The sequence below is a fragment of the Cervus elaphus genome, chromosome 33 (genome assembly GCF_910594005.1).
Source record: "Cervus elaphus chromosome 33, mCerEla1.1, whole genome shotgun sequence".
Classification (NCBI taxonomy): domain Eukaryota; kingdom Metazoa; phylum Chordata; class Mammalia; order Artiodactyla; family Cervidae; genus Cervus; species Cervus elaphus.
This window is the reverse complement of record NC_057847.1, coordinates 2,474,784-2,499,369: the sequence shown is the minus strand read 5'-3', so window position 1 is coordinate 2,499,369 and position 24,586 is coordinate 2,474,784. Positions and strand designations below refer to the sequence as shown.

The 24,586-nt window shown below is 45.2% G+C and overlaps 1 protein-coding gene across 2 annotated transcripts in view; it reads left to right on the top strand.

Moving 5' to 3' along the window:
- The window catches only part of OCA2 (OCA2 melanosomal transmembrane protein), a 256,559-nt gene that overhangs the window by 71,956 nt on the left and 160,017 nt on the right, over positions 1–24,586 (top strand). For both annotated transcript variants that reach the window (XM_043894730.1, XM_043894728.1), the window contains exons 3-6: positions 9,549–9,647; positions 14,833–15,021; positions 18,853–18,910; positions 20,888–20,960. In XM_043894730.1, the coding sequence (XP_043750665.1) occupies positions 9,549–9,647; positions 14,833–15,021; positions 18,853–18,910; positions 20,888–20,960 (419 nt within the window). The remainder of the gene's footprint in view (positions 1–9,548; positions 9,648–14,832; positions 15,022–18,852; positions 18,911–20,887; positions 20,961–24,586) is intronic.

Here is a 24,586-nt window from a genome sequence, read left to right as displayed (position 1 = left end):
ACTAGTGGCCTTCTGATTGTCCTAGTCCATGTGATGGAGGTGTTAGGCCAAAGAACCTGGAGACTGTGCTTAAGTTTTCTGCTTCTTCACTGACAACTGAATACAAATGCAGCCTCTGTAGAGTCCACAGTGTGGGCTCTCCTTTTGTGCTTGATTATACTGAAAAAACTGGTTCTGCTCACACAAAGTAATGACTGACTCTCAGATAAAAAATTACAGTGTCCTCTCAGGCCTTCTGAAAAACTTCAACTGAGTGGATGGCAGCTTCCCTGCTCATTTTCCTTTCTCAGATCTACTTTCTGTCAATGGATAACATGCTTTGTTGTTTTCTGTGTAATCACTTTTGGGAGAAATCTAACATTTCCTCTGTCTACTGCATTGCTTTTTTTTTTCCTTCTGGAAAGGTAAGTTGGGCCAGTAAAGCCAGTATGAAATGATAGATGATAGATAGATGGATAGATAGATAATATAAGGGGGAGGCCAAGATGGTGGAGGAGTAGGTGGACATGGAGTACATCTCTCCCTGTGGATGCATCAAGAATACATCTAAGATGCAACAGTTCTCATGGAACACCGGCTGAATACTAGCAGCTCCCTGACCACCAGAAAGGAGTATGTGGATCCAAGCACAAGTCAGTAGGATGAATGAAAGAAGGGAGAAGGAGGAGGAGGAGAGCAAATGGGACTGGACCTGGACTCAGGGGCGGAGGAACTGAAGCTGGAGAGAGGTCCCTACATCCAGGGCAATTGGTTGGGACAGAAGGGAAGCATTCAAGGCTGTTGGAGAGTGAAGCAGCTGATATGTGACAGTCTAAATACAGTAAGAACCACATAGCACACAGACAATCCATGTCATGGCCCTGTGTATCCCGGATAGGTACACGGGTCCACTGGTGTTCATGGGGGCTAGGAGCTGGAGCATGGGGATTGGAGAGCAACCCCTAGGCAAAGACTGCTGTTGACTGTGAGGAGATGCCTGAAGGAATGGGAGGGAAGATATCTGCCACAGGGGATGCTTTTGGAAGAAAATAGTTGGCCGGAGAAGCAGGGCAGCACTGCTGAGTCACATGCAGGGGTGGAGCACCACTGTAGTCTCTCTCTCCCCACACACCAGCACTGGCAGCTGCATTAAAGAAAAGGGCCAACCAAGGCTGCCCTTTGAGTACCTGCTGTGTCAAGCAATAGAGAGGGACAAGCCAGGGGGGCCCTTTGAGCACCAGCTGCCAGAACCTAGAAAAGACCCCTAAAGGAGTCATATCTCCTATGCCTGTGGCTGCCAGCTTCCTTGCACACCTGGCACCACAAGGGTCCCTGTGATCCAAGAAGTCATGCCACCTTCGTGCCCAGTCCTTACTGGGGCAGACCCGAGGTCCTCCAAGGCAACCCCAGGAGCAGACTCCTGTGGGTGGTCCATGTGCAATGGTGGGGATAAAACCAAAATTGAACTCCAGCAGCAGAATGATTAAGGAAGAGGATCAGAAACCTTTCCATTAGCTGCACAAACTGCTGATTAAATCCACATGATCAACTAGGTAGACTGTATGTCTAAGGAGTGTATAAAAGGACAATGAGTGTAACCACAAAAGAAAACAGCCTAATTCTAGTAACTGTGAACTTTAGAGCAAGCATATGTGAGATAAGGGCCAGAGAGTCCAAACTGTCTCCACAGCAGGTCCAGAGACCAGTCCTTCCATCATTGGAGGGCCTGCTAGGGAGGTAGAGGTGGGCTGTGGTTCACTGACAGCTAAGACCCAAGGAAAGCATTTATTATTATTCTTATGTTTTGATTCATTCTATTGTTGGTTGTGTGTTTTTTCCCTCTCTTTTTTCTCTGTTGTTGTGTTTATTGTTTTATTATTATTATTTCTATTAAAGTTTTTTTGAATTTAAAAAAAAATCACACTTTATATATATATTTCTACTTGTACTTTGGCTTTCTGCCATTCTATTATTTTTTTTAGGTTTGTTGTTATATTCTTTTTGGTTCTTTTTTGTTGCTTTTCTTTAATATATGTAGTACTTTAAAAATATACTTCTATTTAACTTCACTTTTCTATTTTTTTCACCATTTTTGTTTGCTTTGTTTTCTTTTCTTTTTTTCATTTATTTTTATCAGTTGGAGGCTAATTACTGCTTTGTTTTCTTTGCTTTATTCCTCAGTTGACACTCAGCTTTGGTTTTGATTTGTGTCTGTGTTTTAGTTTTGTTTTAATTTGTTGATATAGTTTTTGGTTTCTTTTGTTCTCTGAGTCACTCTCTTGTACACTATTTTCTCTTATCTGTTTTGGTTTCATTTGTATGTGTGTATGTGTGTGGAGGACTTCCCTGATGGCTCAGTGGTAAAGAACCCACCTGCCAATGCAGGAGATGCAGTTTCGGTCTCTAGGTCAGGAAGATCCCCTGGAGAAGGAAATGGCAGCCCATGCGAGTATTCTTGCCTGGGAAATCCCATGGAGAGAGGAGCCTGGTGCGCTACAGTCCATTGTGTCACAAGAGTCAGACCTGACTTAGTGATTAAACAACAGAAAATGTGTGTGTGTTTATGTTCCTTTGGTTTTGATTCTATTTGTCTGACTTTGGTTTTACCATTTGTTTGCGCTTCATTTTTGTTGCTTTTTTTGGGGAGGGGAGGGTTGTTTGCTTGTTTTAATCCTCTTTATTGCCATAACAAACAGCTTGTGGAGTTTTGGTTCCCCAAGCAGAAGTTGGGGCTAAAAGTTTGGGGTGGGAGCACCAAGTCAAAAATGCTAAAACACCAGAGGACTCCTGGCCTCAGGGAGTGTTAATCAGTGAGAACTTCCACGAAGGCCTTCACCTGAATCCAAGACCTAGCACCACGCAACTGCCTGTCACACCCAGCACTGAATGCCTCATCCAAACAACAGGCAAGACAGGATCATAAACCAAATCATCAGCAGACCCCACAGACACCTCACATGGCCCTGCCTATCAGTGGGAAAAAACTCACCTCCTCCCACCACGATGCAGGCACCAGTCCCTCCCAACATGAAGCCTACACAAGCCACTGGACCAACCTCACTCACAGGTTGCAGAGACCAAAAGTGAGAAGAATTATGAGCCTATTGCCTGGGGGAAGGAGACCTTAAACCCAGTAAGTTAGACAAAATGAAAAGACAGAGAAATATTGTGCAGGTGTAGGCCTACAAGGCCAAATAAGGAAAGGGGAAATAGGCAAGCTACCTGAAAAAGAACTCAGAGTAATGATGGTAAAGATGATCCGAAATCGCAAAAACAGAACAGAGAAAATGCAAGAATCATTTAACACATCTAACAAGGACCTAGAAGAAATAAAGGATAACAGATAGATAGAGAAAGTCAGTGATAGCATTTTGCACTCTGTGCTACTGGCTCTGAGTCCCTTGCCAAGCAGAGTTGACTACTGTGTGTACATTGATGGAGTCCTACATAGGGCTCAAGAAAGACTGAGAGGTTATTTCCCTGGTGGTGCAGGGGATAAGAATCAGCCTGCCAAGGCAGGGAACATGGGTTCAATCCCTGGTCTGGGAAGATTCCACATGCCTTAGGTCAGCTGAGTATTTGTGCCACAACTATGGAAGCCTGCAGGCTCTAGGGTCCATGAACCACAACTACTGAGCCCCAATGTCGAAACTACAGCCTGTGCTCCCAACAAACGAAGCCCCTGCAATGAGAAGGCTGCACACGGCAATGAAGAGTAGCCTCTGCTCACTGCAGCTAGAGAAAGCCTGTGCAAAGCAAAAAACACCCATCACAACCACCCACAAAAAATAAAATTAAATAAATAAAACTCTGAAAACAAACCTCTTCCTCCTCCACTGATAACACAAATCACCACCTCCTCAGAGTGTCCTTTGTCTCTTCTCTAGTCTTTAGAAATGTAAACCCTCTCAGAAGTGTTAATATACTAGGTACTTCATATTTTCAGCATCCTTAGATCCTTTTTTTTTTCTCAATAAAATATATAAATATTATAGGACTGTCAAATGTTTGGATCTAGAAAGAACTAAGGAGTCTGGAGCTAAAGAAGCTGTTGACATGGGAAGGCTGGGAAGTGTGGCCAACCCATTGTACCCATCTTGCCCTCCCATGTGAGTCCTGTTAATAATCACGATAGTGTAGTTTTTGACAATGGTGGACCTAAGTCAGTTCTGGCTGTTTACAATTTGCTGCTTGAGGAGCTAATATGTGGCTAATACCCAGGGCTACAGGGACAGCCTCCCTTCAAAAAACACAGTAATGGGGGTAGGCTCTCTGTAGGCCATAGGCACAAGACGACTCTTAGCCCAGTGGTTCCACTTTGAGGCCTCTGTCCTAAGGAACTACTAGATGCATAAATAGACTTTTCTATCAGGAATCTTACAACTTTTGTTACTTACCTTAGTAAAAACCTAGAAATTCTCTAAATTTCCAACAACAGATGGATGGTCAAGTTTAATGTGGTGATCCATGTGATGGAATGTGATGCCAACATTAAAATTACATTGTAAAGGTTTATATAATGTAAAGGTTTATATAACAGTAAATGCTAATGACATGGCTAAGTTGAACAATCGGAGGACAAAACAATTTATATATGTAAATGTATGTCCATACACGTATATAATTGAGCCTGACTTAAAAATATTCACTTGTATATAGAAAAAAAGACTGAGGGAAAGTTCTTTAAATGTTAACAGCTGGTGTCTATGAATTATAGAATTGCATATAGTTTTATTTGCTAGCCTCTTCTGTAATTTCCACATTATTAGAAATAAGTATTGCCCCCTTAGAAAGTTAGAGGCACATATGAATTTTGCAAATGTATTTATAGAGTTGTTGAGACATGGGGGAAAATACATACTGTTGGAATTTGTGAATTTTACCCTGGCTTAGATGTGAAGTTAGAGAATTACTGTTGTGATTTCTTTTCTTCAGAAGGATTAAAAGATCAGGAATGATATAGATCTTACTATTATTTTCTATATTAATTAAGTCCCAAAGAAAATGTCTGCCTTTCAGTTCTGTGGACTGCCATTTTTATTTCCAGGCTCTGGAACATGTTTCTTGGGCAATCTTGAATGTTCTCTACATGTAGCTTGTGAGATGTGTGTCTTCCAGGTCAGCAGGTCAGGGATCCTGTGAAGACCTCTCTGTTTCCCCTCTTTGCAGACAACAATGGAAAATAATATCTGGACAGTGTCAAATTAAGTTGAAATTTGGAGTGGCTTTAGGTCTCTTTGGGCAATTTCTTAGTGAAACTCTTTATTTTTGGCTGTTTATAGACATAACTAAATATTAAAAAGCCTAGAAACCACTATAATATGATTATCAAATACTTTGTGTACACAAAATGTAGCAGAAATGTTAAATAATGAAATCAACTGGACACGGCCACTTCAGAGAAGATAAAATGTACTTTTGCCTTTCCCCGTTTCTCATTTTCCTCCTTCAGGGCAATAATGTAGGCTGTGATTTTTGAAGAGCAATAGCACCTCTGCTGTCCTGAGCTCTCTCCCCTCTTCAGAGGGCCAGTGTTGATTCTAAGCACATCACTGGTTTAATGGTTTAGAAAACTGTTTTGAGTCAAAAGTCAATTTTATGCAAATAAGCTATGATTGCTGAGGTTTAACTCATTCATTATTAAGTATTTGTTAAGAATCTGCATTGACCTGGGTACCATTTTAAGGTATGAGATAAAACAAGATTGAACGTGGCAGCTATTCATAAGGAGATCACAGTATAGTTGAAATCATTGAATCAATAGCCAAACTCTGTCTTTATGCTTTGTATTTACATCTCCTTATTTAATGCAACAAAACTGAGTTTTTTCTTTTTAATTTACATTACACAGCTGAGAAAATTTAGGCTCATGTTGGTTAAAAAATAATGAGTGAGGTCACTGTAGCAGTTAGTTCTTCTGAAAATGGTGTGTAAAATACCAACCCAGACAGTGACAGGAAAACACTTAAATATTAGTTGATTCATGGAGGCATTTAGCTAGATGCACCTGAGGCCCTTCTGGATTTACTGTTATGAGAGATGAAAATTTAAAAAGCCCAAATAATTGTTGAAGTCAGTCTGAACTGCATCTAGCTATTAAATCTCTCAGATAGAATTCATCTTCTGTTTCTCTACTCTAACCTGGGCTAGTTAAGGCATTTATACCTCATTCCCTGCCACACTCTCCTCCACTGGCTGTCAAAACCCCTGAAGTCCATAGTCATTTATGTTCCCCACTGGAAGTGCTCAGGCCTGCCTGGAGGTGGCGCTCGAAGGATACTCACTGGCTCTAGACAAACTTGTTTCCTGACTTCAGTGTGATATGATGGGTGTTTTTAGATGCAGGTCAGGATTTCACTCATCTGTGAGACCAGTCTTTTGTCTGTGTCACTGGTACATGCTTAAATGAGAAACAGAAAATGGATGGAAATATTTTTCTTTGGTTTGCTCTGCATTTGTGATGTTTTTTTTTTTTTTCCATTTATTTTTATTAGTTGGAGGCTAATTACTTTACAATATTGTAGTGGTTTTTGCCATACATTGACATGAACCAGCCATGGATTTACATGTATTCCCCAACCCGATCCCCCCTCCCACTTCCCTCTCCAGCCCGATCCCTCTGGGTCTTCCGAGTGCACCAGCCCCGAGCATTTGTCTCATGCATCCAACCTGGGCTGGTGATCTGTTTCACCCTTGATAATATACATGTTTCAATGCTGTTCTCTCTAATAGCATCCACAGTGGCTCCATATGGCCCGAGCCCTTTCGGGAAAGGCAATGTTCTAGTGTATAAAATGACATATTCCCAAAAATTGGGAATGAAAATGATTTTCACAACTTTTCAAAAAAAGTTGGCTGCTTTTAAACATCGCATGTCCTTTAATGAAGGTGACCATATATGCCAGGTAGGGGCCTCTATTGCTCCTGTGACTTTATTTCCCTCCTAGAAGCTTCTAATTTGGATGGCCAGCTCATGGACAGGTGGAAGCACAGAAGAAGGAGGTCCCATGCAGTGTGCACATTTGCTTTGCCCCAGCTGTGGCTTCTCCCTTGGGAGGCCCCTTGCTGCTGTCCTGGTTATCATTTCATTATGACTCTATTAGCTTGACTTTTGCTGCTTGATCTTTCAGGGGAAAATATTAGGATATTTTAATTAAATATTGTGATCTTAGGAGATAGAATTTTCAGAGTATAAAATAGCTGTATTGCTGATCCTGTTCATGATGCCAGTTGCCTTTGCTGTTCACACTGTTTGCACTGTTTGCTGAACCCAGGGTAGGCAAGGCATAAGGTAAGAGGCTGGAAAAAGACTCGAGGAGTGGTAGGAACTGCAGACCCATTTATTTTCTCCTGGCTGACATAGCAGCCATAGTAGCATTCTCTCGTGGCTGGTGTAGCAGCCATAGCAGCAGATACTCTGTATTTTCTCTTCTTATCGCTGACTCTATGGACATAGCCTTGTCGCAGCAGTAATATCCACTATTTTCTAGGTGGAGCTCATGTATATGTGTATCGCATGCAAACTGTGACCAAGTGAGTACCTCATGATGTGAGGTACATAAACAATCTCAACTGTTACATAGTCAGTTCAGTTCAGTTCAGTTCAGCCGCTCAGTCGTGTCTGACTCTTTGCGACCCCATGAACTGCAACACGCCAGGCCTCCCTGTCCATCACCAACTCCCGGAATCCACCCAAACCCATGTCCATCGAGTCTGTGATGCCATCCAACCATCTCATCCTCTGTCGTCCCCTTCTCCTGCCCTCAGTCTTTCCCAGCAGCAGGGTCTTTTCCAATGAGTCAGCATAGTCATTATTTACAAAACATGGGACAAAAGCCTGAACATGCCATCTTGGCCAATTTGATCTTGCCTCACACTCTATGTGCAGTCCATCTTCTGCGATGTTCCCTTGGCGAACAACACTGACCCTTGGATTTACATCTTGCTACAGCAGTAACTACAACGACAATCAGTTACACCCCCAATACAAAACAAAACCCAACTCCAGGTATCACCTGGAACTCATGTGGTAGTCCTTGCCCTCATAGGGCTAGAAAAGCCTATCACCACATGTGGAGCACCTTTATTTTACACAGCCAAGTCCAGTCCACCATCTGTCCTTTGAAATTGCAGGAAAACCTCTACAGGGGCAACTCCACTCCTGCGGCATTTTATTAAGGACACATAAAACCCCCCACAGGTGCTGCACCAGCTCCTTCAAGGAGGGGATTTTTGTGGCATTCACAGCCCACCCAAAGGTTCCAAATACTTTCACACTGTTCTAAATCTGCAAGAGTCCAAGGATAGTAGCACATCACAGGACACAGCCTTTACAGCACACTGTCCTACTAAACCTACGTCACAGGACACAGCCTTTACAGTACACTGTTCTACATAAGACACAGTCTTTACAGTATACCTCTGCACAAACCAGTCCACTTTTGCATCCCCATAAACTGGATGGGACCCCTGCCAGCTCAGGCCTCCTTTCGGGGTCTTCAGACTTTCAAAATGGCATCTCGCATGCCATCCCTCTACTTCTCTCAATAAGGACCCACAAAATGCCCACAGATGTTGGGCCCATCCCTGTGTCCCAAAGTCACAGAGCCATGTTGCCAAGGGTTCCCAGTGCATTTGCCAAAACTGTTTACTCAAATCGACCAACTCTGCCTGAGTGTGTGGTTGAACTCCCGTTTGCTGAACAAAGCGGCATGGACCGTCACTGGCACCATGAGGTGGATTTTCCTGCTGCCCTGAAGGCGAATATGAACTGTGCCCTATGCAATGCCGCACCAGTGTGCAATGTGCAAAGACACATGGAAGAACTAGAGCAGTGTATGTTGGCATTAGAGCAAGAACCCTGTGGGTCTGAAGAACCCAGCATCTCTGAGAGGCAGTAAGTGACAGAGGTGATGAACGTTATATGAGACCTTGGGTTCCTGCTTGGCAGTGAGAGCCATTATGCAGCAGAAAGTGAAGCACAGCAGTATTCTCTCCTGGTTGGTGCAGCAGCCGTAGCCAGAGACATGCTATATTCTCTCCTCTTGTGCCTGACTTAATGACACAGCCATGACCCCGCACTAGTATGTCACTGCTTTCTAAGTGGAGCTCACGTATATGCACACTGCTGTGACCCACAGGGGCCTCCTCAAGGGGCCCCCAATGTGACTGATTCATGACATATCGACCATATACTCTGGCAGAATTGGTCAACTTGGGTAAGCAGTTTTGGCAAATGCACTGGGAACCCTTGGCAACATGGCTTTTGTGAGGAAAAACTGCGTGGAATGGCAAGCATGACTGGACTCTATTATCATGCTAAAGTGAGCCTAAAAGTATTGACTCCACAGCATCTAGTCTGTGTGAATTTCTGTTTGCTTCTCTAGTGTGGTTTAGCCGAGGGTGGAAAATTGTCTCTAATTTTCTTAAACTCCAACTTTTTACAATTCAAACATAACACGTGAAGTTTACCACTGATTCTTGGGACACATTCTTGGATCTAGCTGTAACCACCAGTGAACACATCCTTCAGTTTTTGTTAATGACCCTTCCTTCACTGTGTCTTTCAGGTCTCACCCTCCTTTCTCCCAGGTCTTCAGCTCCAGGTCTAAAGACCCCTGCTTTACAGAAAGCACTCCTTTGCTGAGGAATTTCTCACAAGAAAAAGGGTGAGGTTTTTTTTTTTTTCTTCCTTGCTTTCTTTCTTATAAAATTAAGAAATCTCTGAGCATTACACTTATGCTGGAGAATAAGATGAAATTTTACCTGACATGTTTGACCTCTGCTAGATCCTTGTCAATTCAATGTGTGTCCATGATTCTAGTGGTTGTATTCTGTGCCTTATGAATTTCCAAATAACCTTGATCATAACCTTGCCATAACTGCACAGCACATGTACACACTCATGGTGCACAAAGCTCTGACAAGCTGTCTATGACTGCACAGCACATGCACACACGCGTGCGTGCACACAGCTCTGACAGGCTGTCTATGACTGCACAGCACATGCACACACGCGTGCATGCACACAGCTCTGACAGGCTGTCTATGACTGCACAGCACATGTACACACGCATGCGTGCACAGAGCTCTGACAGGCTGTCTATGACTGCACAGCACATGTACACATGCGTGCATGCACACAGCTCTGACAGGCTGTCTATGACTGCACAGCACATGTACACACGCGTGCATGCACACAGCTCTGAGAGGCTGTCTATGACTGCACAGCACATGTACACATGCATGCATGCACACAGCTCTGAGAGGCTGTCTATGACTGCACAGCACATGTACACACGCGTGCATGCACACAGCTCTGAGAGGCTGTCTATGACTGCACAGCACATGCACAAACTGATGCGTGCACAGAGCTCTGAGAGGCTGTCTATGACTGCACAGCACATGCACAAACTGATGCGTGCACAGAGCTCTGAGAGGCTGTCTATGACTGCACAGCACATGTACACACTCATGCGTGCACACAGCTCTGACAGGCTGTCTATGACTGCACAGCACATGCACACACGCATGCGTGCACACAGCTCTGAGAGGCTGTCTATGACTGCACAGCACATGTACACACGCGTGCATGCACACAGCTCTGAGAGGCTGTCTATGACTGCATAGCACATGTACACACGCGTGCATGCACACAGCTCTGAGAGGCTGTCTATGACTGCACAGCACATGTACACGCTCATGCGTGGACACAACTCTGACAGGCTGTCAATGACTGCACAGCACATGTACACACGCGTGCGTGCACAGAGCTCTGAGAGGCTGTCTATGACTGCACAGCACATGTACACACGCATGCGTGCACAGAGCTCTGAGAGGCTGTCTATGACTGCACAGCACATGCACACACGCATGCATGCACACAGCTCTGAGAGGCTGTCTATGACTGCACAGCACATGTACACACGCATGCGTGCACACAGCTGTGACAGGCTGTCTATGACTGCACAGCACATGCACACACGCGTGCATGCACACAGCTCTGAGAGGCTGTCTATGACTGCACAGCACGTGTACACACTCATGCATGCACACAGCTCTGAGAGGCTGTCTATGACTGCACAGCACATGCACACACTCATGCATGGACACAGCTCTGAGAGGCTGTCTTGAGAGGTCAGGGCTTCTCCACTGGAGTTGAGGTTGACACTATCTATAGACAGTTTTGTGTCACAAATGGGGAAGCAGTACTGCTAGCATTTATGGCAGAGGGCAGCAATGTTGATAAACATACTGCAATGCACAGAACACCTCCCCACAATAAAGAATTATCTAACTCAAATGTCAATAATTACAAAGTTGTAAGTGTATGATTTGAAAGAAAACTCTACTTCTTATAAGTTCCATTTGAGGATAAACCTGCCTGGTTCTGAAACCAATAAGCAGAGCTGCTCTGTAGGATGAATTACAGACTGTCTCCCTTAGGGTGAACCCTAATGCAGTCCTCCAATTCATCTCCTCTTCCTTCTGCAGGCAAACTTCCAGAAACCTGGGTCACCTCATTGGTGTTCTCCGATTGCTCACACATTACAATCTTGGGACATTGTCCTGGACCTTCTTTTCCTGCCCACTGACCCTTGCACTCAGCTTCCCTCCCACAGCCTCTGAGGAACTTCCCACCTTCTCCCTAGCTCTGTCTGTAACTGTTTGGGGGCCTTCACCATGTAGGCTGCATCAGAATTTGAGGGTGCTCATATGCCATGTGGGTTCCTGGTCTCACTGTCCAAAGACTCAAGTTCACAGGAATTTGATAGGGTATAGGAATCTTGATTGTCACCTTCCAAAGCAGAGCCAGTCTGGCTTCTTCCAGGAAACTCTTGATGACAAGTTGTGTTTCCCTGAAAAAGTTCCCACTGAGTCCATTTTACGAGAGGGAACTCCTCTCCTCCTTGGTTCTCCAGGTCAGGCCCACTCAAGTTTAAGGGGGCTCAAATGTCACCTCCTTTGTAAAACCTTGGTTCCTCCATAACTCATTCAAGAGTCAATGCTCCTTCTTCTTTGCTCTCAAACACCAAATGCATGTCCTGACTTTGGAACTTGTCCTTGTGTTATCTGTGGTTATGCCTGCCAGCCTGAGTCCTCTTCATCCCATCCCAGCACCTAGCAAGGCCTCTCCCACCAGGGAGATAACAACTCTCATCTCTCCTAATGAGTAACTTTGAAAATGAACACTTCACCCATCTATTCCCTTTAATGCTTTCCTTTGAGTTACTTGATAAACTGTTAAGGCCTGAGACATTTTCAACTCATGATTCTCTAGAAAACCAAGAACTCAAGAACATGAAACCTTTTATCCTGAGCTTGGTTCACGACCCAGATAATCACAATGGTATGATCACTCACCTAGAGCCAGACATCCTGGAATGTGAAGTCAAGTGGGCCTTAGAAAGCATCAGTACGAACAAAGCTAGTGGAGGTGATGGAATTCCAGTTGAGCTATTTCAAATGCTCAAAGATGATGCTGTGAAAGTGCTGCACTCAATATGCCAGCAAATTTGGAAAACTCAGCAGTGGCCACAGGACTGGAAAAGGTCAGTTTTCATTCCAATCCCAAAGAAAGGCAATCCCAAAGAATTTCAAACTACCACACGATTGCACTCATCTCACACGCTAGTAAAGTAATGCTCAAAATTCTCCAAGCCAGGCTTCAGCAATACGTGAACCGTGACCTTCCAGATCTTCAAGCTGGTTTTAGAAAAGGCAGAGGAACCAGAGATCAAATTGCCAACATCCGCTGGATCATCGAAAAAACAAGAGACTTCCAGAAAAACATCTATTTCTGCTTTACTGACTATGCCAAAGCCTTTGACTGTGTGGATCACAATAAACTGTGGAAAATTCTGAAAGAGATGGGCATACCAGACCACCTGACCTGCCTCTTGAGAAACCTGTATGCAGGTCAGGAAGCAACAGTTAGAACTGGACATGGAACAACAGACTGGTTCCAAATAGGAAAAGGAGTACGTCAAGGCTGTGTATTGTCACCCTGCTTATTTAACTTATATGCAGAGTACATCATGAGAAACGCTGGGCTGGAAGAAGCCCAAGCTGGAATTGAGATTGCTGGGAGAAATATCAGTAACCTCAGATATGCAGATGACGCCACCCTTATGGCAGAAGTGAAAAGAACTAAAAAGTCTCTTGATGAAAGTGAAAGAGGAGAGTGAAAAAGTTGGCTTAAAGCTCAACATTCAGAAAACTAAGATCATGGCATCTGGTCCCATCACTTCATGGGAAATAGATGGGGAAACAGTGAAAATAGTGTCAGACTTTATTTTTTTGAGCTCCAAAATCACTGCAGATGGTGACTGCAGCCATGAAATTAAAAGTCGCTTACTCCTTGGAAGGAAAGTTATGACCAACCTAGACAGCACATTAAAAAGCAGAGACATTACTTTGTCAACAAAGGTCCGTCTAGTCAAGGCTATGGTTTTTCCAGTAGTCATGTATGGATGTGAGAGTTGGACTGTGAAGAAAGCTGAGCACCGAAGAATTGATGCTTTAGAACTGTGGTGTTGGAGAAGACTCTTGAGAGTCCCTTGGACTGCAAGGAGATCCAACCAGTCCATCCTAAAGGAGGTCAGTCCTGGATGTTCATTGGAAGGACTGATGTTGAAGCTGAAACTCCAATACTTTGGCCACCTCATGCGAAGAGTTTACTCGTTGGAAAAGACCCTGATGCTGGGAGGGATTGGGGGCAGGAGGAGAAGGGGACGACAGAGGATGAGATGGCTGGATGGCGTCACCGACTTGATGGACATGAGTTTGGGTAATCTCTGGGAGTTGGTGATGGACAGGGAGGCATGGCGTGCTGCGATTCATGGGGTTGCAAAGAGTCGGACATGACTGAGCGACTGAACTGAACTGAACCGACTGGAACACAAAGGCCTTGGGATGCTGAGGGCTGTCTCACATCACAGTTCAGAAGCAGAACATGGATATTACATATTGGTTTCACATAGCCTAGTTTGCATCTTTGAGCTTCTCCTTATAAATAAAACTTTTTTTCTTGTTGTGAACAAGTCCTAAAGCAGTGATAAGGGTTCAGGAGAATCACAATGCCCAATTGAGCTAACTGTTCGAGAGGCATAACATAACAGATTGTGGCTTTGTGTCAATATTGTCATCCCACAAGTATTCCATGCAATACAGGGAAATTCTGGGCTTTGGAGCAGCCTTACTAGAGACAAGTGCTGGCTGAGAATCTGTACTGAAGGAGTTGTTCAGAAGCTCAAGGATTCAATAAAAGTAAACAAATGCATCCAGATGTAATTTTGACAAAAATTTATAAGACCCCTTGATCCATCCTTCTAGATAGAGGTCTTGTTCTTGGGTCCATCTAATCCAGTACTGATGTTCCTCATTCCTGTTCGTGTAGATGTTGGGCGGGAAAACAAATAGACAATCTTCTCTACAGGTCCATTACACAAAGATACCTAGTACAGAGGAGGGAAGGCTTATATCACTCATTGTGCTTCAGGATGAGTATAATAGAACCAGGTATTGAGAACTGCAGCACAAAGAGAAAGCAAAAACTGAAATGTACTGGAGTTGGTCTGAGCCAGAAAAAGGTTTACTGGAAAATTCCAAACTCAGAACAAGCTGATGTTTCTTGAAGGGCCACAGTTTATCTTGAAGACTGTGTGACCCCAGAAGATTTCCCTGAAGTCAAGGGTCTGTGATGTCAAGAAAGATCTATTCCTACCAGTTTGACAGTATTACAGTGTTTATGGTCCTTTTAAAACCCAGGGTTGATTTCACATTTTATGCTCACCTTTTAGATGAACTGTTTTGGAGATGCTGTGAAAATAACCACAAAGCCTCAATTTCCAGGTCATGGTGCATGCCCATTTGCCACCCAGAGTTCATTACTGGTGAAGAATCTTGGGAGGACAGCTCAGCTGAGTGGGAGAGAAGATGCCTGCTAAGCAGAGAATTGGCAGGTTCCTCTGAATCCGCCTCCTTAGAGAAGGGGGAGCTTCTGGACAGTGCTCGCTTCAGGTTCCGTCTTGCCGAACTGAGGTAGGAAGACTTGGAGCGCCCCGGCCGGCACGGGGTGGTGGTCACACAGCACGTGCTCTGGGACTGGGCTGGGGCAGGGATGTGGGTCTTGCCCTCAGGACATCCTCCCCAAGGACAGGGTGGAGCTGAGGAAGAAGGCTGGGTGGCACTTTCCTGGAAAGTAGTCTGCTTTTCCTTCAGGCCTTGGAAGACAGATAAGAGCACATTTGAACCAGTGTGGAACTTTTAAGGATGCAGGAAAACCCGATTACAGACCTTAGTGACTAACATCCCATACTCCTTTCTGTTGTGTGACTGGGGTCTTCACGCCCATGAGGGTTTGCGGATGGGAATAGTCCCTGTGGTGTTCCAGAAGCTGATATTACCATTGATAATTAGTGACTAAAGTTTCTGCACGTGCAGTGGAGTGTTTTTGGGGTGTCTCGCTGATCCTGTTTGTGATGCCAATCATCTTGCTGAATCTCCCTGTGTGTACTGTTTACTGAACCCATGGTAGGCAAGGCATGAGCTAAGGGGCTGGAAGAAAATGTGAAGAGCTGCAGGAAAGGCGTCTCCTGGCTGGCACAGCAGCCACAGCAGCAGACATAACATAGCTGCACACAACCCTCCAGGGCTTTTCCAGGTGAAGCTTACATATATTTCCAGAGCAAAAGAAGCCCGTGGCCAAGCGAGTACCTCGTGAGGCACATGTGCAGTGCTCTAAGTGGTCTCAGCTGTTACGTAACCATGCAAAGTCACTGTTTACAGAACGTGGGGTGAGAGGGCATGAGAGCATGGGATGAGAGACTGGTGCCATCTTGTTAATTTCCTCCCAAGGGGCACGGGATTGGGTGGGTCCGAGAGGGGCCAAGCCCTCCATGCGTATATAGGAGGGCAAAGCGTGCACATGCCCGGGGGATGTGAAGGCTTTTTGCAGGACCACCCGCATGGGTCAGAGGAGGAGTGCTCTCTCTGCTTTGTGTGCTGGGGCTTCTGCGTGAGCATTCACCTGAAAGAAGTGTTCTGTTGAGAACCATATACTTGAAAGTGGCTTGTTTAGGAACAGAATAAGGCTTGTGGACCAGGACTGCCAAGGTCCCCATTCTGTATCTGCTCAGAGGCAGCTGAGGAACCAGCAGGGGCCAGACATGTCCATGCAACTATCTCCTTGTTGCCTGGCATTCCCTTTGCTCACAGTGTGGCTTCCACTAGGATGGTCTATGCGAAAACCCATGGATAGGTGAGAGGACACCATGAAGCTATCAAATATTAGTGTTATTATTTCTCTACATAAGGGGGCCCATCTTTTCTGAAGCTGTTTGAAGGGCTGATTCAAAGTGTACCTGCCTGCATCCCAAAGTGTATCGGTCTTTAGCCAGAAAGGCCCACTCTCAGTTGTCCTGTTGATGTGACAGGCAATCCTAAGAAGTAGATAAAGGAAGGTACCTCAGAGAGTAAGGATTTTGCCTGATGTCATGCATGGGCTTCCCATGTGGCTCAGCTGGTAAAGAATCCACCCACAATGTGGGAGACCTGGGTTCGATCCCTGGGTTGAGAAGATACCCTGGAGAAGGGAAAGGCTACCCACTCCAGTATTCTTGCCTGGAGAATTCCATGGACTGTATAGTCCATGGGGTCACAAAGAGTCGGACACGACTGAGTGTCTTTCACTTTCACTTTCATGCAGGTTTTTGAGAGAAGCAAAGGGGTAGGGGCAGGAATGAGACCCCAGGTCCCCCACCAATGCTTGACCATGGAGATGTCTTTTCTACCATGCCTCCTGATAGGGATAGAGTGAAGGGACAATGTAGGTAATTAAATCCCACTTGGGGAATGTAATGGAAAAAGTGTGAGAGACTCTTGTACTTTAATGATTACTCAAGAAAGCATGTTTGCTTAACCACAAAACTAAAACCTAGCAGACATTTTTAGCAACAGGCCATGCAACAGAAGCACAAGACATGTCTCAAAACAATAAAACAGTGGTGGCATGAGACACAATCCTGCCTAGTGAGCTCAATAACGTGCTCTCTGCACACATAAAAAATTAATGATTTGTGAACCTAGCTTGATCATATAGGGACAAGAAAAACTCCCCTGCTCAACCTGGAGGAGGATGGTGGAAGCTTGCATTTACTCAAGACAGACAAAGGTGTCTTCTCCCCTTCCCCACTTTACCTTTGATTATAGAACTGAGTTCTCAGGCTGTGACACTGTCTCACTCACTCACTTATAAGCCTCACAAGTGTCCTGTTCTAATAAATCACTTCTGTCTGTTACTTTGTCTCTCGCTGCATTCTTCTGCACAGACAGAAAGGACCAGGAGCTCTTCAGAGCCCCCTGAAAAGACACCTAATGGCTTCACTCCTAGCCATGTGTAGTTTCTGTACCATGGCTGGTCTTAGCTATAGGCATGGTAAATATTCAGCCAGTTTAATCTGCTATAAAATTGTTGGAATTATGTGAAAGCATGTGAACAGGTACCTGGTCCCCGTCGCTCACCATGGTGGTAAGCCCTGATACCGTGAACACCCTTCTGTAGCATGCTAGCTCACAACTCCAGAGGATGCGAGGTTCTTCAAATATCCTGTGGCGTGGAAAATAGGATCAAGTACATTTAAGCCTTTACATTCAGTAGTTGTTTTATCTTTTATGATTCATAGAGTAGCTGCCTCAAACTTTCCGCTTGACTGAAAGATTTAGTGACATTCTTTTTAACATGTCTAGAAAATACTACACATTATTGTTGAAACTTGTAAAAGCTATTTTGGATGGTTAGCTCTGCTGTATGTGTCAGTTATGCAGAAAGACATCTGTGTTTAGGGTAGTTCAATTAATGCTTCACGCTTTAAAAAGAAATATTTTTTTATTCCCATTTGAATAGGAACTATTGATCATAATTTGGAAGTATGCTATGATTATTCATCAAATTCGTTAAATCTAAAAGAATGCAAAACAAGGTTTTGCCATTTTGAAAGGATCAGAAAGATTTTGAAAAAGATGTCCCAATATAGACTTTCTTACTTCATTCTACAAACATGTATCAAGCACAAGCTGTATACCAGCACCCTATCTTTGGCAGGAGCTGAGCACAAATATCCCAGTGCCTGCCCTGAAGAAGCAGCCAGGGGAGAGCAGCCTCCAGCAACTGGGCAGTGATAGCGTCTTCAGGAGATGGGATCTGGTGGGCCCTGAGGAGGTGAAAGGAGCAGAGATAAGCCTGGAGTGGCTGCCAGGACCATATTTGCCCAAAGGTCTGAGAGTCACAATGGAGAAGTGTGTAATGATGACTATCAGGGGTCCACAGAGGGCTGGATTGTCTGCTAAATTATCTCCTAAGGAATTCTTAAAGGATTCTGCTGGTACAACCAGTTATAACACTGCAAATTCTTTCTTGAATTGTTTGGTTATGTCTCAGTCAATGTTTATTCAATGATCAAATCCATGTTCTTACCTTCCAGAAAACTTAAGGGAAAATAATTGATAAATATGAATCTGAGAGCCAAGATAAAGCTTGTTTCCAGGAAACCAGAGCCTTTAAAAAGCTAGTAAAGAGGCCCAAATCTTGAACTTTAGCATCTCTGACAAGAAGATGTGTTCAGACATTCAGGTTTAACTTTGTTTCCTCCTGTAACCTCCTCTGAACTGCTTCTCAAGAAGCTGTATGTTTACAACAGGTCATTGGTATTCTCAGCAGTATCCTCCTTCATAATGTTATAGAAAGAATTCCACACATGGCTTTGAGATGGACATTAGTCAAGGCTTCGGCAGACATCTGAGGTTTGACCTTTGTGGGTGCATGCAAATAGGACTGCCATCAGCATGATCTGGGACCTGTCTTTTCTCTTGCAGGTGCTGTGTGCGGTGGCTAAAAGTTGCAGGCTTATTTGTCTTTGTGGTGCTGTGCTCTGTGAGTACCATGGCATGCTGAGCCTTGCTGTCTGCTTGGCAGAGTCCCTGGGTGCTTCGGGCTGGGTAGCAGGGCACCTGAGGTGTGGAACACGCATTTCTCAGGAAGAGATGCTGAGGGAATGTGAGATGGCAATCTGGAGGTGGCTAGGGAGTCCCGCCCTTAGTCATGTTCCTCTACTTTTGTCCCGCTTTGTACAGTGGAAACCGTGAGGATCTGGCTGTGGTCTGTAGAAGGCAGCTTGCCCCGGGGTCTTAATCCCTACATTAAGTGGCTTTTGCCAAATTCTCTTTTCAACCACATGCAATAAGCACTCTTTATTTGTGTTGGGACATGTCCAGCCATCATGGTTGCCCCTAGGAATGTCTCAGTGCCCTTTTTGGGTGGTGCCCAGCTGAGTCATGCTGTCTGGGAGAGAGTGAAGTTCTGTGTCTGCCCCTTCCCTGGAGACTGCTCTGATTTTACTTGCCCTACACCCCCAGGGACGGTTGCAGAGCTAGAACCCTGGAGGCAACCTGAGTGCTCCTCTGACTTGAGGTGTCATGAGTGTCGTTGCCAGCATTTGTGTGGTATGTGCCCTGATGTGGCCCTAGCCAAGATCACATTGCAGGCAGTTAAAACACATTTGCTGAATGAGCAACTGTGAGCCTCCCCCCGCCCAATCTGTGTGTGTGCATGTGGATGTGAGGATTTCTGTCTGCTGTGTGTGTGTGCATGTGCAGTCCTCTGTGGGACAAGTAGGTCTTTTGTGGTCTGTGACCATTTCGAGCTTGTGTGTGCACCTAGGGAGTTATTTTTGCAGTTAATAATTATTATCTAATTCTAGCATTGGCATGGGATACTTTGTGTGGGCCATTTTTGAGAGACCCCAATATGTGACAGGGTATGAGACTGTGAGCAAGGGAGGGGAGGACGAGTAGTGTTTCCATACCTGTGCCCTCTGGGCTCCAGGACTGGTGTGGTTGTGGCTCTTCTCAGCAGGCACTGTGGGGCAGCTGTGCTGGGCGCCCGTTGTGACTGGAAGCTGCGTGTGTGTGACCGTGTGTAGCTGTAAGCACATGGTCTTCGTTATCTGTGTGTGTGGGCACGAGGACTGGGGTTCTGTGCGTGTGCAGGATAGTGCATGACCAGAGTCGTCTCTTCTCAGTGTGACGTGTAGAGAGCCACGTTGCATCTCAGACAGCAAGGGTGCATGAAGTCAATATTGGCTGAATTGAATTCAATACAGGCAACTGTTTAATAACCCACAAGGGAGGAGAGGAGGGGTCCAGAGAAAGGAAATCGAGGCTAAAAACAATTACAGTGAACTGAAAGCTTTATGAGTTTACTTTCTTGGTTACCAGTTTGCCTCTCTGCTTCCTGTTCAAACAACTGTGTGTTTCTGAAGACCCAGCTGCTTAGCGCGGCCTGGTGGGTGTGTGTCCTGGGGTTCTCCAGGGGAGGTGTGGGTGGGCCAAGCCTCTCCCGATCCCCAAAAGCTCGCCTGACCTCTGTGTCTGGTCTTCACTCTTCCGGTAATCGAAATTTTGGTGTTTTGTGGACACAACCAAAACAGAATTTGAGAAGTTTGTTTTGAACCTCTAATCTGTTATCTCATCATCACTTTAGTTTAGTTTCTGAGGGTGTATAAGGTGCTCTGAAAATTCCACCTTGTGAGCTCTCACCATCATATGGGTTGTTTTCCCCACTCTCCACGTTTACCCTCCTCTGACAATTTAATTTTAAGGCTGGGTAGTCAATTCTTAAAACTGTCAAATATCAGTAATCAAGGCCAATTGTAGCAAAAAAAAAATAGTTTAATGGTTCATAATTTTATCTTTTAATATCTCAGAAAAGCTATTCAGAGTAAGCAGGTAAATTTTGGATACATCAAGCAGCACAATTATCATAACCCTATTTTCAGCTCTTATCAAAGTTACTTAAATCCTATTGCTCTCACACCACAAATCTGTCATTAAATGTTTCTGATTGTTTCAGATTTTATTTAGCCTGTATCCAGATCAAGGAAAGCTCTGGCAGTTGCTGGCTGTGTCACCGCTGGAAAGCTACTGTATCTGAACCTTTTTTGAGATGGACAGTCACCCGAGGTTGAGTCACAAAGTGAAAAGACCTGAGAACTATTATGATGGTTGCCCAAGGTCACAGCATAAGCAATCATGATTACTCCCCATGTGCGTTTTGTTCCTGCAGGATGTTTGTTGAAAGATGAGGCTTCAGAACATAAGGGAGGGGGCTTTAGTGAGACTGCAGTGGGTGGGTGGTGGAGAGGTTCCCCATGGAAAGGTGACAGCAAGCAGTGTATTTCAGTTAAGGCCCGGCTTTCTGTGGCTGTTGGATGCTCCTTCTGTCCCCTCAACCCCACCCCAGCCCCTGCCCTCTTATGTTTTAGCTTGAATGGTTTCTCTTTACCTAGCTTTAAGTTCATTGGTTCTTTCCTCGGCAGTGTCATCTGAGTTTGATGATTGCTTGGTTTCTTATCCTCTGGAATCTCTTGCCCTTTTATAGGTCTCAGCTGCTACAACAGAATACCACAACCTGGATGACTTGAGCAACAGACATTTATTTCTCACAGTTCTAGAGGCTGGACATCCAAGGTCAGGATGGGCTGATTTGGTTTCTAGTGAGCACTCTTTTTCTGGCTTTCAGATGGCCACCTTCTCGCTATGTCTCCTGTGTGTGTGTGTGTGTGTGTATAAAGAGTGAGAACTCTCTGGTGTCTCTTCTTACAAGAACACAGATACTATCAAATCTGGGCCTCAACTTATGACCTCATTTGCTTTCAGTTATTTCTTTAGAGACCCAGGCTCCCCAGGTGCCTCAGTGGTAAAGAATCTGCCTGTCGATGCAGGAGATGCAGAGACCTGGATTCCATCCGTGGGTCAGGAAGATCCCTTGGAGGAGGACATGGACATTCAGTCCATAGCACAGAAATGAAGTTTTAAGTTTGAAGGTCTATGGGCCAGGGGGAGTTATGTAAATCCAGTTAAATGTTGGCTGTGTTGTGGTCTATGGTTGCCATGGTAACCGTCAACGCCCCAGACACCTGGAATTTCTCAGCCTTCTTTCATCTGCCTGCCAGGCCCTGCACTGTTCCTACCAATCCTTCAGGGGTAGGGCTGCTTTCTCATCTTACCTGCCCGCAGCTCTTAGGGTTCTGTTGTACTCTTGGGCTCCAGATTTGATGTGCTTCCCTAGCAAATTCAAGCTTTCTCAGGGGTCTTCCTATTCCACTCACTGTCCCTGTGAGAACTTGCTGGAGTTCATGGAAGAAGAAGAGTCTAGAAGATGTTAACATCCCTATTCCGTGGCTCACCAGGCCAAGGTCAAGGCCTAGTCGAGAAGAGGGCTCAGAGGATCCTGACTCAAGTTTGGTCAAGGAGGAGGTTCTGGCCAGGGCTTCTGAGCCCAGCGTTAGATAAGCTCTGAAGCAAACTGAAGGAGAAGCCTGAGAGACTCCGCAGTTGAGGTGAACCTTGTGGGTTTGTTCCGGGCACTGCCGCGGCACGCTGCCGGCAGCCTAGTACTTTGCTCGTGTGTCTTTCTTCCCGTCATGCGTGGGCCTTCAGGACATAGTTCTCTGTGCTGAGAGCACCAGAGCAGAGTGGATGGCCATGTTTGTTAGAAGAGCAGTGTGGAGACCGTGAGCCGGGAACACCCAGGAGAGTGCCCTGGTGCGCACAGTGGGGCTGGGTTGAGTCAAGCTCGACAGACGGCTTAAATTTGAGTCATGGATTTGAGCAATGGGAAAAGCAAGAAGCCCATGGTTGGGTACAACAGAAGAAGAAGATGATTTCTTTGTCTTCTTTGTTCCATGACCTGGTCTGGCTGGGACTCTAATATAGGTTCAAAGGACTTGAAGGATGACACTGTAAACAAATATTATTAGTTAGATCAAGATTTTTTGGGGACATAAAATATGGTGAGAATCATGTTGGTCTCCAGAGAAGTAGAGAAATGAATAGCATGTGGTTTCTTCGCTTGAGGAGCTAGACCGGGGGGAGAAAAATCTAAAACACACCATAGTATGTTGTGAGTGAGCTCTTTAACAGAGTAAGCCTGATCTACAGAGAACACAGGAAGGAGTGAGGATCCTCTCAAGCTGTGGATGACAAGGAAGGGTTTAAGGAGAGGAGAGCTTGAGCAAGATCTCAGAAGATAGTGGGGTTCTCTAGGTTTGGGGGAGGCCTCTGAGGCAAAGGCAAGATATGACCTTAGCAGAGCAGACCTTTCAGCATGGCTGGAAGGCAAGGATCAAAGCTGCCTGCAGGGTGGGCTTGACCACAGGTCCAAGTTGCTGGGATCCATAAGTCACTGCTGACACCAGAACACTGCAGTGGGCTTTGACTTCCAGGCACAATGTGGGCATCTGGAAAGACAGAGGGAAGGGAGGGCAGAGGCACATGTGGTCCAATGTCCCTTGGATTTTGTGTGCACTCCATTTGAGTGGTGGTTGATTACAGCGTGTTTTACTCTTCCTGCTAGGGCGTGACACCCCCGCAAGGACGGAGGCCTTGTTCCGTTCTCTGTGCTCTTTGCTTGCAATGTGCTGTACTCTGATTAGTCACTCAGTCTGACTCTTTGCAACCTCAGAGATTGTACCCCACCAGGCATCCCTGTTCATGGGGATTCTCCAGGCAAGGATACTGGAGTAGGTTGCCATGCCCTCCTCCAGGGGATCTTCCCCACCCAGGAACTGAACTGAGGTCTCCTGCATTGCAGGCAGATCCTTTACCAGCTGAGCTACCAGGGAAGCCCCATAAACATTCATTACATTATTAGAAGAAGAAGCCTCTGCTTTTCTGATATTAGCCTTCGAGGGTGCTGATCCATCTCCTGGGTTTCTGCAAGGTCTCTAACGTTTATTCTGTGCTGAAATATCTTTTTCCACTCCATGCATATCATGTGTCTGCCTTGGGGAGAGACCAAGACAGGAATGATTTCAGTGTGGCAGAATCACCAGGGTCTCTTTGGGCCTTTCCCTATTATATCCTGCCTCATGTGTGACTTCTGTTTGCCTTTGTCCTTTTTGGAAGCCAGGTACCAGCATAGTTGTGGGTAGATGCTTTCTAGCCAAGAGCTGGCTGCCCATTAGCTCTAATATAGAAAACAGTGCTGATAAAAACACTTTCTTTTTAAAAAAAATTATTTATTTTAATTAGAGGCTAATTACTTTACAATATTGTAGTAGTTTCTGCCATACCTTGACATGAATCAGCCATGGGTGTACATGTGTCCCCCATCCTGACCCCCGTCCCACCTCCCTCCCCATCCCATCCCTTAGGGTCATCCCAGGGCACCGGCCCTGAGCTCTCCCTGTCTCATGCATTGAACCTGGACTGGCGAGCTATTTCACATATGATAGTATACATGTTTCAATGCTATTCTCTCAGATCATCCCACCCTCGCCTTCTCCCAGAGTCCAACAGTGTGTCCTTTACATCTGTGTCTCTTTTGCTGTCTTGCGTATAGGGTCATCGTTACTATCTTTCTAAATTCCATATATATGCGTTAGTATACTGTGTTGGTGTTTTTCTTTCTGACTTTCTTCACTCTGTATAATGGGCTCCAGTTTTATCCATCTCATTAGAACTGATTCCAATGCATTCTTTTTAATGGCTGAGTAATATTCCATTGTGTATATGTACCACAGCTTCCTTATCCATTCATCTGCTGATG